The sequence below is a fragment of the Grammomys surdaster genome, unplaced genomic scaffold (assembly GCF_004785775.1).
Source record: "Grammomys surdaster isolate TR1022 unplaced genomic scaffold, NIH_TR_1.0 129, whole genome shotgun sequence".
NCBI lineage: Eukaryota > Metazoa > Chordata > Mammalia > Rodentia > Muridae > Grammomys > Grammomys surdaster.
This window is the reverse complement of record NW_021604587.1, coordinates 2,154,524-2,171,805: the sequence shown is the minus strand read 5'-3', so window position 1 is coordinate 2,171,805 and position 17,282 is coordinate 2,154,524. Positions and strand designations below refer to the sequence as shown.

At 39.1% G+C, this 17,282-nt stretch overlaps 1 protein-coding gene across 3 annotated transcripts in view; it reads left to right on the top strand.

Moving 5' to 3' along the window:
- Nucleotides 1–1,251: 1,251 nt before the first annotated feature.
- Kiz (kizuna centrosomal protein) overlaps nt 1,252–17,282 on the top strand; it is a 103,444-nt gene continuing 87,413 nt past the window's right edge. The window contains exons 1-4 of one of the 3 annotated variants that reach the window (XM_028754985.1): nt 1,252–1,409; nt 6,043–6,105; nt 8,888–9,050; nt 17,071–17,151. In XM_028754985.1, coding sequence (XP_028610818.1) covers nt 1,282–1,409; nt 6,043–6,105; nt 8,888–9,050; nt 17,071–17,151 — 435 coding nt within the window. In that variant the 5' untranslated portion in view covers nt 1,252–1,281. The remainder of the gene's footprint in view (nt 1,410–6,042; nt 6,106–8,887; nt 9,051–17,070; nt 17,152–17,282) is intronic. The other 2 variants (XM_028754990.1, XM_028754997.1) reach the window with 2 other exon arrangements.

Genomic DNA, 17,282 nt, shown 5'->3' with positions numbered 1-17,282 from the left:
GTCATTACACATTCAGGAATGGTTTACCATTGCTGAACTCTTTGACATCAGCTCCTCATCCCCACCCTTCTCAGATGTGGTACAATCCCCATGGAGTCCTGACTATTAAAGAAGCTTTGGTTTAAGTGACGCTTTGCATGAAAATAAAACTACTGACTTGAGAAAAGAAACCTAAAAAAAAAAAAAAAAGTCTAGAACAAGGAACCACATTGACTACAAGTACTTGTGTCCAACATTTTTTTTTTTCTCTTCCAAGTGGATTTTAGAATACAGTTGTCTTTCTTCAGTAAGCTTTTTACCATGTTGATGGAGGCAAGAATAAAAACTGATACTATGTTCTGGGCCCATAATCACTAGTTCCTCTGAAATGATCTAAGCTTAAGTTAGTCTTACCATAATAGCCTGTCCAATTCACTCTGGTGCACCTAGGCTCCTGTATGGTCACAGCTGAGCTGTGAGACGTAGGGTTTGTGCCAACGCAGTCTGGCTAGGGGCCTTGTTGGAGGATTGACTGCAGAAGTAAATGGTTTGATTCACAAGTAACTAGTTAAGTAACTAATTAGAAACCAAATCTCTCCTAAAAAGACTGATGGCAACCTGAGCATTGAAAAACATTCCAGTATGGGACGGCATATATCTGAGTATTTGTTTTCTTTTTGTTTGTTTGTTTGGTTGGTTGGTTGGTTTTTGTTTTGTTTTTGGGTTTTGGTTTTTTTGAGACTAGGTTTCTCTGTGTAGTCTTGGTTGTCCTGAAACTTATTCTGTAAATCAGACTGGCCTCGAACTCAGAGATCCTACTGCCTCTGCACGGAGTGCTGAAATTAAGGGCCTGTGCCACCACAGACCCGCATTCTTGAAGTTCTTAAATTTTGTTTTCTTCTAGCTTTTTGTTTTGCTTTCTAAAGTGCTAGTATCAAAACAACCTTGTCACAAGGTCTCTCACTGCAAATTCTAGGAAGGTAAATAAGAAATTGCATCTGATAAAATGAATGCAGTTAGGACGGATTCTGTAGCAGAAGCAGGGAAGAGAAACACAGCTGTAGCTGAGAGAAAGTGACACAGCTCTCTTGTCTTCTAGTCCCTAAGTAGACTGTACCTCCTGGGCAGCTGCCGCCTTGCCAAGCTCTCTGCCTTCGCCCTTCCCGGACCCGTACCGCAGCTAGCCCCGCCTCCTCGGCGCCCCGCCTCTGCCCCGCCCTCTTCAGGCGGCTAGGCGCCTTGTTTACCCGCGGTGCATGTCGGGGCGGTCTCCTTGGGCAACGCTGGCCTGCCAGCTGTCCTATGGTCATGCCGCGAGGGCGCGGTGGCGGTGGTAGTGGCCTGCGCCAGGCCCCCGCCTTATCTGCACCCTTGGCGAGCCCCGGCTACTACGAAAGGGTGGGCCAGCTCCAGCAGGCTCTGCGGGACAGGTACGGCCGCGGGACGGGTCAGGGAGTCAGCGGCGCCACTAACAGCATGGGGTACTGTGTCCGGCCCATTTCCCGCCACTGGTTCACTTGGCTCGGGACTCGCCTGCGACCCCCAACTAGCCCTAGATGGGGTCGGGAGAACAAGTTTACCACAGATGCCCCTTGTTTGATTAGGCACAGAGAGACTATAATCTCTCATGGCAGCCAAAGCCAGGTGACTCAGCCTGTGGATGCGGCCGGAAGTGAGAGTGGGGGTTCTTTTGCCTGCCAGTCTTGATCAAACCTTGTGAATTTCTCTAGTCCTCTCTAGTCCTACACGCTCTCTCCTCACTCTCTCTTCAAATTGTCATCCTACTTTGACAGTCACACTGCATCAAAGATGACAGGTCCAGGAATGCAGGCTGGAATGGTGTGTGCGTGTGTGTGTGTGTGTGTGTGTGTGTGTGTGTGTGTGTGTGTTTTCGCGCGCGCGCGCTGTAGTCTTCTAGAAGTGTGTGGGGCTGCCCAAATTTCTAGAAAAGGGATGAAATTTTCAACGAGTTCAGCTTCGAGGGTTGGGATTGCTTTTGATTAAGACATGAAAGATGAGAACCATTGGAAACAGCTAGTTCTAAGAATGCATAAGTAGAAAAAAGAATAAAGCAATTGACTATAAATAACCACATGGAAAGATAAGTTGTTGGAACACTTATTTAGCTGCCAAATTAATTGGACTTAGAAATCTCATTAGCTGACAAGAAAGGAAATAGATTTTTGGATCTCTTGATAAACAAAACATTTAATGAGTGTTAAAGTTACAGAATCACTAAATGGAACAGGAGGGCTGTAACAATTCTAAAATGATAACAGTAATTGCAGGTGCGGTAAAGTGATTTTTCAAAGGAATTACATTTTACTCTAGACTTATTTTTTTTGTCAGTTATTTGTAAAGTATCTCCCACAGGCCTTAATTCTTCTTTCCATGTTTTATCTTCTTTCTGCATCCTGTTTTTTTGTTTTTGTTTTTGTTTTTTTGTTTTGTTTTGTTTTTTTACACAGTACTGCTCACCTACTCTAGGGATCTCTTAATCTCCCACTTAAGAAAAAAAATTAACCAGTTGTAGGTATGCCAGTGTTGGTCTATGCTGAAGAGACAGAGATTGGAGAACCACAGGTTCAAGGCCAGCCTGGGATACATGAGTTCTAGTCAGCCAGGGTAGCATAGTGAGACCCTATCTCAAAAAATACACACACAAACACATACACACGAAGCATTTTTTTTCCTACAGAGCTTTTCTTTTCTCAATATTTCCTAATGTTTACACCTTCAGTGTGTGTTTACTGAGATCTCAGGGAGAATATGATATACTCGTGTGTGTGTGTGTGTGTGTGTGTGTGTGTGTGTGTACATGCGAGCGCAAGTGTGCCTACACTGAGAATTTTAGTCGAGAAGAGACAACATCTGAGATACCCCTTTGATCCCTGTGTAGTACAATGGTAGAGGGGGAGTTTTGTAAAATATTTGAATTTATGGGTGAAATCCAAGAGTCAATTAACTAGTGTCTAGGTGTTATGAATGCCTTATGTAGAATTCTGTGACCTCATTCTGTCACTAAATAGTGATCTTTTTTCCAGTCATCCAAGGTGGTATTAGATCTCTGCATACATATATCAGATAATTTAAAAGCAAGAACTTTAGTTTCAGTGCCTTCTTGTCTGTTGTAGTCCAAGAGTGGTGTCGTTACCTTGGGCCTTTACTTATTTGTGTTTTGTAGCCAAAGATCTACTCTTAAAATGCTACTGACTTAAATCACATTCCTTTTGAAATAGGTTCACAGTGAGTTATTTTTGCCTCCTATGCTAGGAACACCTGGTTCTTTATGGTCCTTATGGCACAATAACTGTGTAATGATTATCCACTTTATGTTTAGCACTTCCTTGCTTTAATTATTAAGCAAGGTAAGGTTGTTGAAGTTACATAAGAAATTGGAGTCAGATTTTATGGCTTGTTCATGGTCCTGCATTTGAAGATTTGTTTTATTTTTAAGTCAGTGTAAATCTGTTGTTCTATGTGATCATTTTTCATTTTAAGAATCTGTAAGTAACTCTAATTAATGCATGCTACACACAAGATAGAAGCAAATAACTTTAGAGAAGGTGCTGTACTAAATGCATAGTAAATAGGAAATGCATAGGAACATAGTTCTGGCCGTGACAAATCATGAGACCTTCAACAAGGGTCATACACACACACAGGCACACACACACACACACACACACTCACTAAATGTAATAGTTTAAAAATTAAAGGCAGTCTCAGCATAGGGACCACTATTTCCTGAAAGTCCATGGTCATCTTAAATATTGAGAATTGCGTAGCAGTTGGAAATGCTTTTATCACTTTAGAAACTTTGGGAAATCAGGAGAGTAACAGCAACAATACAGTTCATCCTTCTTGGCCCTTTTAGAGGAAGTCATTGAAATGTTAGCTGATCTGATAGCTGGGCTTTTTCATTGGAACTGTTGTATTTTAAACTCCAGTCATTTTCTGTGTATTCACACATAGGTGTAATTTTATAGCTTGAATGTTTTTCTATGTGTATGTAGTGCTTTCTCTCCATTGTTGTGAAAGTCAGTAATTGAATCTGAAAGAGTCTAATGGAGTGACATGTTGCAGTGTGTATAGTGCTCACAAGTGTGGTAGAAACATATAAGTGCAGCTGATACTTAACAATTACTGTATATAAAAACATCCTTTGAAAGGTCCATTAACCAGCCCCAGTTATTTTCAATGGTGATATCGATTCAGGGCAACATATCATAATGGTCCAGAATTGACACCAAGATATTAGTTGAGTACAGCTGAGGGTGATGGAAAATTGTGGTACTGAGGCACAAACAGAATAAGTGCCTTAAAATGTAGAAAATTCAGCCTTGTAAGAATAGGCTAGCTGTAAAACCCAGATGAGGGCTACAAGTGACTGAAACATAGACTCTCTAAGTCTCTCAGTTTTGGGCATTTCAGATATTCTGAAATAGAGATTTGATATGTAGGCATTACAGGGTCATCCCACCTATAAGCCTTCCCTCTGACTTTTCACTGTGGTAACGTTTTTAGGCCTTGTGATTAAAAGCCATATGAAGCATTATCATTTGGAGATGCAGCAGCATGGAGGAGGGAGTTAGAAGAGGAGTTTACAAGATGAGCACCATTTTTGCATGGAATAGAGAGCCACAATGTATCTGTGGTTGCTAAGATATGAAGTGTTCAGAGAGAGACCAGCATGTGACCAGCAGGTCTGCACCCACGAGAGAGGGAACTGAGAACAGAGATCTTTACATCATTATTAAAAAGAATTTGCAATTTTGGAGGTGATGGAGTTTCCAAACAAAACAAAACACAAAGCAAAACAAAACATGTCCCCTTTCCCCTAGATTGAAGATTCATTTTAAAAATTATCTTAAAATAAAGTCAAGTTTATGGCAAAATTGACAAGTTTATACAAACATGAGACAAAGACCCAGCATTTCCCTCACCGAGATTCTCCTGAAGTCCCAACAGTATTATATTTTTATTTTCTTTTCCCATATACCTTTCCTTTCTAAAATCAGTGCTTTTCTGTTAAATACTTGAAACTGTGATGTGAGTGTGTGATGGTCCATATCATTAAAACCTCGAGTGTACTTAAAAAAAAAAAAAGACAAGATGCTTTTTATATAACCATGGCTCAGTTCTCACAGTTACCCTTCAGCCTTGCTGTGTGTCCATCCACACACTCAGTGCCAGACACAAGTTGTCCCACCAATGTCCCTTTTTCTTTGTGGTCCTTTCTGGTCTAGGGTTTAATTGAGAAACATGGCTTACATTTGGTGTGCCGTGTTGCCTCTTTCCTCTTGGAATGATTTTTTGGTCTATCCCTGTCTGTCATGTTCTTGATAATTTCTTAAGCATAACATGTCTTCTAGAAGGTGACCCCCAGGCTGGGTCCTTTAGTTGATTCTGTTTGATCAGATTTCAGTCATTCAGTCTTGCAGTACTGCCATGGCAGCATAGAGTCCTAGATGTACTTAAAGATCTTCCTGTCCTTTTAATTTAAGCACAAGTCCCTGTACCATCTAGCCATTCATTTTTCATGAGTTAGGCACCCAATTGGTTATAAAACCCTTGTAGGTTTAATAATCAAGATGTCGATAAAGATTTCTAATGTGGAAATAAATATACAATGTTCTTTCCACTTATATTCTGAGTTCAGTCTTTTTGTTTGTTTGCTTTTTGAGATAAGGTCTCATGTATCTCTGGCCATTTTTCCTTACTTTGAGAATCTTTGTCAATTTTTGTTTTCCAGATAGGTTTTTCCCTATGTAGCCCAGGCTGGCCTCAGTGTACTGATCAGCTTCCCATAGCCTCTGAAGTGTGGGTCTACAAGCATGTATTACAGTGCTTTACTGATGTTGAAAGTCTTGAGTTTTTCTTCATACTGGTGTTCTTGTTTCTTCTACTTGCTTGTTGATAAGTCTTTTAGCCACCCATGACATTTTCTCCTTTTCTAAATAGATGGATGGGATAGTCCAATAAAGATGTGGTTTCAGAGGACAACATGGTCTAAACCCATTAGTTAATACAATACAGTGACTTATATTTTCTATATTACAGTGAAAAGAAGAGATTGGACCTGGAAGACAAGCTTTATGAATACAATAAGTCTGATAAGTGCAGGTAAGAGATGACAGTGATGGTTGTCCAGCTTTTTTTGCAGCTGTTAGCCAAAATTTAATCAGTACCGCAGAGACAGGTATTTCTCTGTGAGTTTGAGGCCAGCCTAGACTACATAGTGAGTTCCAGGCCATCAGACTACATAGAGAGACTCTATTTTTAAAAATACAAACAAACAATCCTACTATTATGTCATAGTTTTTATAGTTGGAGTATTTTTTATCATTGTTTTATTTCTAATGCATAATAATTTGAAGTAAATTCTCTAGTTTTATATAACTATTTTTTTTTTTTTTAAGACAGGGTTTCTCTGTGTAGCCATGGCTGTCCTAGAACTCACTCTGTAGACCAGGCTGGCCTCGAACTCAGAAATCCACCTGTCTCTGCCTCCCAAGTGCTAGGATTAAGGGCGTGCGCCACCACTGCCCGGCTTTATATAACTTTTTAATAAACATTTTATTTTTATTATTTTGTTTTTGTATTAGTTCAGGAATGTGGTTTTGCTTAAATATTTTAAAATAAGGCAGTATAGTCTTTTTTTTCCTCTCTCTCTCTCTTTCTTTTTTGGGTTTTTGAGACAGGGTTTCTTTGTGGAGCCCTAGAACTTGAGCAATAGACCAAGCTGGCCTTGAACTCAGAGATACACCTGAGCTTGGCTCCAGGTACTGGGATTAAAGGCATGAACCCCCACCACCAAGGCTGTCTTTTTTTTTTTTTTTTTGGTTTTTCGAGACAGGGTTTCTTTGTATAGCCCGGGCTGTCCTGGAACTTCACTCTGTAGACCAGGCTAGCCTCGAACTCAGAAATCCGCCTGCCTCTGCCTCCCAAGTTCTGGGATTAAAGACGTGTGCCACCACTGCCCAGCCAAGGCTGTCTTTTTGATTCTTATTTCAACATGTTTAGCTTCTGCAGAGAGTAAGGCATGTCATCGTTACAGCTGATCTGTTAGCTTTTGTCCATCTTTTAGCCCTTCCCTGAACACTTGCTGTTGCTGGAAGGGCCTCCGTGCTTCTTCAGCTAGGGCAAGTAGGTTGTTTTGAAAGGCTCCTTTTACTTTCCCTCAGAGTATTTATCACAACGCAATAGCCTGTTTTCCTGTTGACTGTGGGTAGACAGTTTTTATACTTGCACAGCAGAATATAGTAATGATTACTTGGACAGATGGGTGCTGCACATGGCCAGCTTTAGCAAGAATAACAAGAATGAGGGCAAGCATTTGGGTGGAGAAGGCATGGTTACTAAGCAGCTTTACTAAGTACCTAGATCTTAAGAGTATGTCAGGGTCTTCCTCCACTACTGTCATTTGAGTAAAAAATGCAGATATGGGCAGCAGGGAAAACAGTGGCAGATTGTATTATCCAAAAGGAAAACCAAAGTCAGCCAACCATAATTGAAGCACAGTGTCATTAGCATGATAAAAATTTTCTGGGCTGGGGAGATTTCTTAGTGAATAAGTCCTGGCCATACAAGCTGGAGGACTAAAGTCAGATCCTCAGAGTGCACCTAAATCCAGACATGATGGTGCATGTCTGGAATCGCACATGGAGATGGTAGGCAGAGACCAGAACATCTCAGGAATTTATGAGCCAACAAGTATATGTGATGATGAACAGCTAGAGACCCTGTCTCAAACAAGGTAGAAGGTGAGGACTGGCACCTGAGGCTGTCTTCTGATGTACATGGGAAAACACACTCACACATAAACTCCTCCCCAGAGATATAGGGGGATTTCTTAAAGCTTGTTAGCCTAGAGTTAGAGGTTTAATGTCTGTTGTTGATTAATTTTAGAAATTTCTAGCATCTTCAAAAATTTGCTGGGAAGGTAAATATATATGTGATTGAGAGAATATAAAATACCTTACTGGACCAGTAATATAAAATGCTCCATAATAGGTGCTCATTTGTGGTTCAGATAGTTGTGAAGAAAGAAGAAAATTAGCATATTGGTCTGAGAAGAGAAAGTTGTATACTTTGAGCTCTCTAGTTTGTCTTTTAGTGTTATAACTTGGATAAGAGTCTCCAAAAGTTTTCTCAGAGTTTATATATTATTACAAAATATTTCAGTAGTATGTTTGTTGTAATGTCTAATACATTTTTACATTATTTAAATGATAGATTGTTTTGTATTTTAGATTTTTAATTTTCTTAAATTTATGGACTATAGTTTATAGCTTCATTTTATATAAACAATTTAAAAATTGGTTGTCATATAAAAACTGCTCATAGGCTATGTATGCCTCTGAATATGGCCAAAGAGACGCCACTCTTGAATCCCTATTTCAGTTTAAGAAATAAATCTAGATCTGGGCATGGTGCTACACACCTTTAATCCCAGCCTTCCCAGGAGGCAGAGACAGATGGCCAGCCTAGTCTACAGAGAGAATTCTGGGGCAGCTAGGGATGCACAGAGAAGTCCTGTGTAAAAGAAAAAAGTAAACCAGACAAAATAAGAAAGATAGAAAGGAATCCAATCCATTATCTGGGCATGCTACAGTTGGGCATGGTACTGCACACCTGAAATCTGTACACTGGGGAAGCCAAGGAAGGAGGGTTGCAAGTTCCAGCCAATCCCAGGTAGTACAGTGAGACCTGTCTCAACATTGTATAAATCTTTGCTGTTACCAAATGGTATTGAATGCATTTCCTAACTATATATGCATTCTATTTCTTGGACTTTGAGTAAATTTCTTAGATTTTTAATTGTCTCATTAACACTTTTGTTAAAGAAAATTGTTCTTAAATTTGTTTGAATTCTGTTATTAATTCTGTTTTTTTTTCTTTTAAGAGCTAAGCTGAAATGTGCAAAACTAAAGAAATACCTGAAGGAAGTATGTGAGTCTGAAAGGAGGGCTCAGGTTCGAAACCAAGGATATTTAAAGAAGTTTGAGTGTGTCCAGACGTATGTTGAACACTTGACTGCAAATACAGAGAAGCTTCAAAAACTAAAGGTAACATCTTGTTTTCTGCAGTGTGTTTTGAAAAGCTTTTCCAGATCAGTGGCAGGCACCATTTTCAGTTGTCTGAATAGGGTTATTTGTTGGTAGAATATGTGAATTTAAGCAGCATTAAGTTCCTTTTTGAAACCAATTCCCTCTTTATATTACGTCCTTCGGTTTGTTTGTTTGTTCGTTTGGTGTTCTTTGTTTATTTCTATTTTTTGTTCTCTTTGGTCTGTGCTGCTCCTTTCAGGGCAGGAGTCCATCAGGGATGGGGAGCACTGAGGGGAGAAATGTCCCTGGGATATCACCTTCCTGCTCTGGGCTCTGGTGTACAGTGACTGCTGTTGAAGGCTCCCTTTCATTCTGGCCCCTCGGTCCTTTCCATGCATACCTGTGTGACCTTTGCAACTTATACCATCTGGAAGGCCAGATGTCAAGACTTCTTACTTGCTGTCTGCAGTGGTGGGGTCATTGTCTAGCTTAACCCAACAAAGTACTCAGAGAAGGTGGTTTGAGTGGATTTTTCTTTGTGGTCTATCAGTTCCTCCCTAGCCTATTATATTGCAAAAAATTCAGTTAGGACTATGTGTAAAACTCAGAAGTCTATTTCATTAGTAGTGACACAGAAGCATGGTGGGTCAAGGTAGGAAGCACACAGGGGCCTGAAATGCTCTAATGGAATCCATAGAGCCCAATTTACAGAAAAATGAAAGGACTTATTCTAATGGACACTGTCTCCACTAGATGCAACAGTTATAAATATGCTTCTGTATTTGCTTTATTATCTCATGTTATCATCCTTAAACTAAATAACTAATCCACAGTGTCATTTAATAGTCAGCTCATATTCAGAGTCTTCCACTTTCCCTAAAAAGTGAACCCATTAGAGTTTATGTTATTTGAGATATATATTGTTATCATCATGATCCTTTAAAATCTATTTTAATCTAATTTCAAATTTTTAAAAAACTATGTTTGTTTGTGGATTTAAAAGAGAACATAATGGAAAGGCATAAAAATCATGATAGGATATCAGTAAATCACTTTTACACAGTAAAGGAAGAAACATACATGCACATTTTACTACCATGAACAATTGTATTAATGACCATGACACACAGGTATGGCAACTACCAACAGACAAACCACATTCATAATGGAATTAGGTCAAAACAAGTAGAATAAAATGACTGTGGCTTGTGACTGCTTTGAACTTATTTATTTATTTATTTATTTATTTATTTATTTATTGGTTTTTCGAGACAGAATTTCTCTGTGTAGCCCTTGCTGTCCTGGAACTCACTCTGTAGACCAGGTTGGCCTTGAACTCAGAAATCCACCTGCCTCTGCCTCCCAAGTGCTGGGATTAAAGGCATGCGTCACCACTGCCCGGCTTTATTTTTTTTTAATATTTATTTTTAATTAGGTATATGTGGGTCTTGGTCTCTGTGTGGTTTTGTGCATGAAGGTGCAGGAGAACAGAGACACTGGATCTCCAGGAGCTAGACCCACAGGTGGCTGTGAGTCTCTCAAAGTAGGTTGTGGGAATCTGGGTCCTGTGCAGGAATAGTACCCACTGCTGACTAGAGCCATCTCTCTAGACTTGTGACTGATCTTATAAGTAACTGATAGTCAGCCTAAGCACTGGGAAGAGATCCCTTAGGAATCACTGTTGGTGACCTTGAAGACACCGTGTTCAGAAAGCAAGGATCTCAAGAAACTGGGTTCTTTACAAATGCCCATGTACAGAAGGCTGTCCCTTCTTTTATTAAGAGGATCTCAGTGTTTCTGTGTGTGCAGAATGCCTGTGCACAATGGCAGGGCTCTGATAATGCATTTAAGGAGAGTCAGGCTTTTCTCATAAAGAGAAGAAAAATATACAGGGGCCTTGTTCATATGCTGATGTGCAGGAATCTTGATAGCAGCCCCTGAGAAAAGAGAACTGAGTATAAGCCAACTGCTCCAGAAGTTACCATATTGTAAGAATTGGGCGGGGGGGGGTAGACCTGTCTAGTGAAATAAAACATTCTAGCAATTTTTGTAGTTTACAAAACACAACTACTCTAGGCTTCTCCTTTCTTGGGTTTTGTGTTATTATCTCATACATTTAACACAATTTATGTTGAAGTCCCTAGAATATATTTTGCTTCACTGATCTCAGATGTTTTTGTTTTCTTTTTTTCAATGGCATTAGCTATTTTGAGGAAGTCAGCCAATTGCTTGTCACTTAGAATTTGAGTTAATGGTTTCCTGATCCAGAATTTGCCCCCACCTCCAACTCCATCCCCTGTGAACTGGAAATGAGGTTTAGACTAGCACTGCCTACAGAACTTTCTGCAGTACTGAGAATGTTCTGTGTCTATGCAGTGTTCTCTGATACAGCATCAACTTAGCCAGCCATACATATCTGTCAAACCCTGATGGAGTAGCTTGCACTATGCTACAGTTTTAGTTGATTTGGTTTAATAGTCACAGGTGAATCATGCTTCCTGCAGAATCCATTAAAAGAGTCCTTGTCTTGTGGTCCTATATGAGTGAGGCAGTCTTTGAGTTGTTGGTTAAGATGGTAATCTTTAGAGACCTGTTTTAAGGTCCCTTAGAACGTAGTAACTAGTCTGTGGAGTGATGGCTTGGCATCACTGGAAGATCCTGTTTCCACTAGCTTTTTACCCACTGGTTTGGGGATCTGTGGATGGGCCTTCCTTAGAGAGTTACTGTAATGGAGGATGTTGGAGTAGCAATTTTCAGTTGTATCTTCCATTAACTGACTTTCTTCTGTAACAAAGAGAAATTACTTCCTTGCCCCCTTCCTCCTTTTCAATAGCATGATGAACATGTAAGTTTTTATTTAATTAGCATATTATCAATAGTTACTTTTGTTCCTCTTGATCTAAACATAGCCAGTGGAACTCTATTTTTGGTCCCTGGGATTGAAGCTAGTACCTTAAGCACATGTACTGAGCTATACCTGCAGCCACTGGGAGTCCTTAGAAGGCTCCTGTGCCCTTTCTGTATGACCATTTGGATTCTGAGCCTTCTTTCCTTTGGGGCATAGCAAGATGCTGTAAGTGTGCCTCATGTCTTCTCTGTTTCAGACAAACTTAGCCTTTACCCAAAGAGTTGTAGTGTCTTTAAGTGGGGAGCAGAGTTTAGAAACCAACTTCTGGGATTAACTGTGTTTAAGCTTTAGCAAGTATTGCCTCTTAGTATTCCAATCAAATGCTTAAAGCTAAGAAGCAGTTTCCATTATCCACATTGTAAACTACTCAGAGATTTTACATAGAAAATAAAGCAGTGGGCAAAACAGGAATAAAGAAAGTAAAAGAAAATTCCCTCTTATTTTTATATCATGCCCTTATCCGTTATTGATTTCTTCTTATAATCAAATGTAGGAGGAAAGAATCTTTTAAAATATTTTTTAGATTGAGAGCATTAGTTATATATAACAGATATGTCTTAGAAACTTGTATAATTAGCTAAAAAAGAGTATAAGCCCAGAAAAAGAATATGGAAAGTTTTACTTACAAAATGCTTCAAAAATCACTTAGATTATGTTGCTTTGAATTTTGGGTAAGAATTCCTTTTTTGGAACAATTCTGTTGATGAGATAAAAGAATAAGCCTGTAGCTACAGATGGAAGGACTTGGTATTCACGTATCACTGGGATTTAGCAGTCACTCTGAATCCAAAGATGTGTGCCTGCCACGTGTCCATGGAACCCAACACTAATGTCAGAAACCCAGCTAGTGACATCGTTAGTTTAGCTATAAGCAAAGGTTTGTCATGGGAGATGTTGATCTTTTAGGCCAGTCCCCAGCATTAACCATAGGTACAGCACAGCCATCTGTTCCTTCTTAATGCTTTTCTACTTTGATGTCAAGATCTTTACCTCCTTTGCTGAGGACTTTAGGTAAACTGCTTAAAGAGAAAGATATGCAGAGCACATTGCCCACACCTCCAAATGCTACAGAGTTTGTCCCTGAATAGAGGACAGTTAGTGTACATGAGCTTCAAATCAGTAGAATGCCGGGAAGGAGATATGGTGAAGGAGTTTTTGAGAGGTGGAGGGTTTTCTCAAGTTATATTTAGTCCATTTCTCCTCCTTTGTAGAGATAAGCCTATCCCACCTTAACATACACACACACATACACACACACATATACACACACATATTTATATACATATATAAAATGCTAAAATCTTTTAGAATGGCCTAAAAGCTGAAAAAGAGTTAGCTGATCTCATGGCTCATTTATGATTATCTACAGTGGCTTTGGAACAGCATGGGTTAAGAACTGGTGGGCAAAGGTGCAGGTGGTAGAAAGCTAGTCATGTACACCTATAGAGAGGGAAGCCTCCTGGGATTTTGAGAAGCTCTAGACATAGATACTCAGATACTAGAACTTAGCACTGAGAAAGATCCCAAACACAAGTGTGAGATATTTATTAACTAAGATATGCACAGCCTACCACACTGTACTAGATGTGGCACCAGCATGTCAGAGAATTCAGGAATGGTCATCACCAGAGCGAGACTCACCCAATTCCATCTGTCCTCAGGTAGCCCAAGTGTCTTAGGACAGAGCCTAGGTGCTGGTCTCTACTTGTGCACTACCTCCAGCCACAGCCTATGATGCACACCCCCCATACTTACATATACATATTCTCTTTCCCCCTCCCTTTCTTCTACCCTTTCTCCCACTACCTTCTCTCTCTCTCTCATCCCTGTGTCCTCCCACTTTTTCTCTACATCTTTTTCTACTTGCCATGTGCACCCTTTTTCCTGGTCACACATGCCCACAGCTTTAACCTGCTGAGCAATTTCCACTTCCTTGAATGCCCCACATTATCTCACACCTGCCTTTCTTTCTTTGTCTTGACTTAAGTCTGTGTCACCTTTGTACTTTCTTCATAGAATTCTAATTGTTTATGCATCTTATTTATTATTATTTTTCACTGTGGTTTCCTTGTCTTAGTATGTCAGTGCTCTGTGTCCCACCCAGAATGTGATTCACAGTGAGCACTCAGTAAGCAATGAGACTTGATTAAAAGTTAACTCTTCTATGTCTTGGGGCTGATTTTCTTATGGATTGTAACCACCTATGTGCATCCTATGTATACCTTCCCAGGAAGCATTTATGTTTAATATCGAGTTATTCTGAAGATGCAGTCTCATTGTTTGGAGATGTGATTTTCCTGGACAGTTATCAGGAGATTATTGCTGAAGAGGGAAAACATTTCAGGACAGATCTTTTGAGTTCTTATTTAGTTCCTGACTAAGCATGTAACAAATACTGTGGGCAAGCTATGATCTTAAGGGTCCTATAAGGCAAAATATGTAGCAAATCTCATTTTCAGCAACCATAATGTCTTTCTTGTTAGTATATGTGTTAGTTGAATAAAAGAATGTTCTCTCGTGTCTTCTAGTGAGATTCCACTATCTAGGAAAAAGCATACCTAATGGAAGAAATAGTGGGAGAGAAAGCCAAAGATTCACCTGAGAACCAAATTGAACAATTTGTCACTGTGCCCATCTTGAGTTATAACATATGGAAGTGGTCCTAAATATCTGTGTAGTTCAACTGTCCCCTCCCACTCCCAGTCTGTAACTGAGAATCAGCTGTGCAATTTCAGAAACCAGGGAAAGAAAGAAAGTAGTAAGGGAAAGGGGCAGTGAGTAAAAGGTAGTGCAGGTGGGAATACAGAGGAATGCAGTGGGAAGTGAGGCATGCTGTGAGCATGGAGGGATATCTCAGAGACCTGAAATACCTGTAAGAATGCCTGTCTCTTTTTCCCATGATCCATCCTGTTGTTAACAGCTCCCAGTGATTCAGCTGAAATCAATTGCTTGTGCATATGTGGAAGTGAACAGAGAGGTCCTCTTAAATTATGTGAGCAGCATCACTGGTGCCATGAAGCAAGCAGTACAGTCATTAACAGAGTGAATCAGCACATGGGTTAACTCAGTGCTGTTCATTTATTAAAACAGGTTTCTTAGGTTGGAGGAAATGATAAGGGGGTCATCCTAGGGATTCTGGACTAGGCGATGCTACGGGAACATGAGTTTCCCTGCCCGTCAAATCAATAAATCTAACCATGAAAAGTCCATGTGTCAGAAAGAAAACAAAGGCTGCAGGAGTCTCCATTAGAAAGGATATATTCTAAGCTCTGACAAGAGAAGAGATTAGGAATGAAACAAGAGAGTGACAGTTGGAGGAGAAGATGCAAACAAGGACATGTCCTCTGATGTCACATTAGACACTTTTAGCAAGAAAAGTCTTGGGATAATTAATTTGTATAATATTTTAGGACCAAACTAAAAAAAACAAAAATAAAAACAAAACTTTTCAAGACATGTCTTGTGCAGCCCAGGCACACCTGAATCCACCATCTTCCTGCCTTTGCCTTCCCCTAAGTGCTAGGATGTGCTGGTGTGTGTTCATCCTTACGTGAACTTTTAAAAAGAGTAGAACCCTTTGCTTAATTGCAGTTGGAGAGAAGGTGGAACTATGGAGCTCATAGCTGCAGTTGGAAATTTCCTAGCATTCAGAAGATCTGGTAATTACTAAATATCCTATAAAGGACAAAGAAAAAGAACAGAATATTATAGGTGGTGATTTTTCTAAAGGGTACAGAGATATAGTTTAAATTTACCATCAATTTATGATAGCATCACTCTGGTTTCAAAATTTATTAAACATTTTTGATCCATAATTTAGAAAGTGTTCTGTTCAATTTTCAACTGTGCTGAGAACAGTCTAGATTATGCTCTTGAGGACACATTTCTTACTGTTATTTTGAAACTCTTAGGCAGTTATCATGTGCATCTTGCTTCAACACAGTAAATCGAGTAAAATCGTTGTAAGATAAACTTTCCTGTGAGAAAATTGTCTGTGTTTGGGAAGTGTCTCTGAAATGATTCCCTAATGACCAGACAGGTCTAATACTGATCAAAACTGCCTTCTTCCATGATCTTTGTTTACTTTGTCATCTTACTGTATCATTTGTCCTGATCCTTTTAAAATTTTAGCTACATATCTATTTGATTATTACTGTCCTCTGTTATGTTAATAGCACCTGTTAGAAGAAAAAGTCCCTACATGTTATTAAAAATGCAGAAATGAGTAATATCTTTTAAAATGTTAAGGCAAATGTTCAGTTTGGGTTATTGTTGCTTATGCATTTTTTCCATTAAAATAAATTTCAGACCTATTTTATGTTCAGACCAAAAGCTAAGAAACCAGCCTTTAATTCATTATCTCATAGATATGTTTCAAATTGTTTGTCTAACTGCTTAATTCAGAAACATCCTTATACTTATCTGTGATGGGCTGCAATCAATGGCTTTTTAAGGCTTTGAGTAGTAATATATTCAATCAAAGTACTTTTCATGCTGTGCATTTTGGAGAAAGACATTTTGTGTTTGAATAATTTTCATCAGTTATACTGAGGTAATGATGTACACCTCTTGAAGTTACCAGTGCCAGAGCAAACTTGATTCTGATGGTACTGGTGACTACTTATACTATAATCTTACTCCTAGAAAATAAAACTGATTTGCTATGACTTTGAGGATCATGGTAATGTAAGATATAATATGTAATAACAAATGGTAGGACTTACTTTTTTCTTTTTTAGGCTTTGAAAATAGATACCTAATATCTAACTTTTATAATCAAATAAAGGGATTTTCATTATAGCTTAAAGAAAATATCAAGCTATTGGTATGTGTGTATATTGAGGATTGAGGTTTTATTTCATAAGCAGATGGAAGACTAAGTAAAAATCCATTAAGCTTTGTTTTACTTTAAAGTGTATGTAACATTTTGTAGAGTTCAACTCTTGGTATATATTGTTTGTGAAATTGCCTGTTTTCCAAGGTAAGCTGAATTTCTTGGCAATGTCAGCTTTTTTTTTTTTTTTTTTTTTTTTTTACTCTGTTGTACCTTTTATGTTGCAAAGAAGGCAAGATTTAGGTGGGTTTACTTGTGATAGCATCTACCACAAAACTCGACTGTTTTATATTTAGACGGGATATGAGGCTGAAGTGAAGAGGATGTGCCTCCTGTCAAAGGACAGCCTGGGGACGAGTGACGAAGGCCGAGCAAAGGTAGCTCAGGGAGTCGGGGAATTTTATGTTTCCAGAAAATTTTTAGAATGCTTATATATTGAAATGTTTAAATAAAATCATCTTATTATAGAGATTTTTTGATAGAACCATGATTATCTGAAGAATTTTAC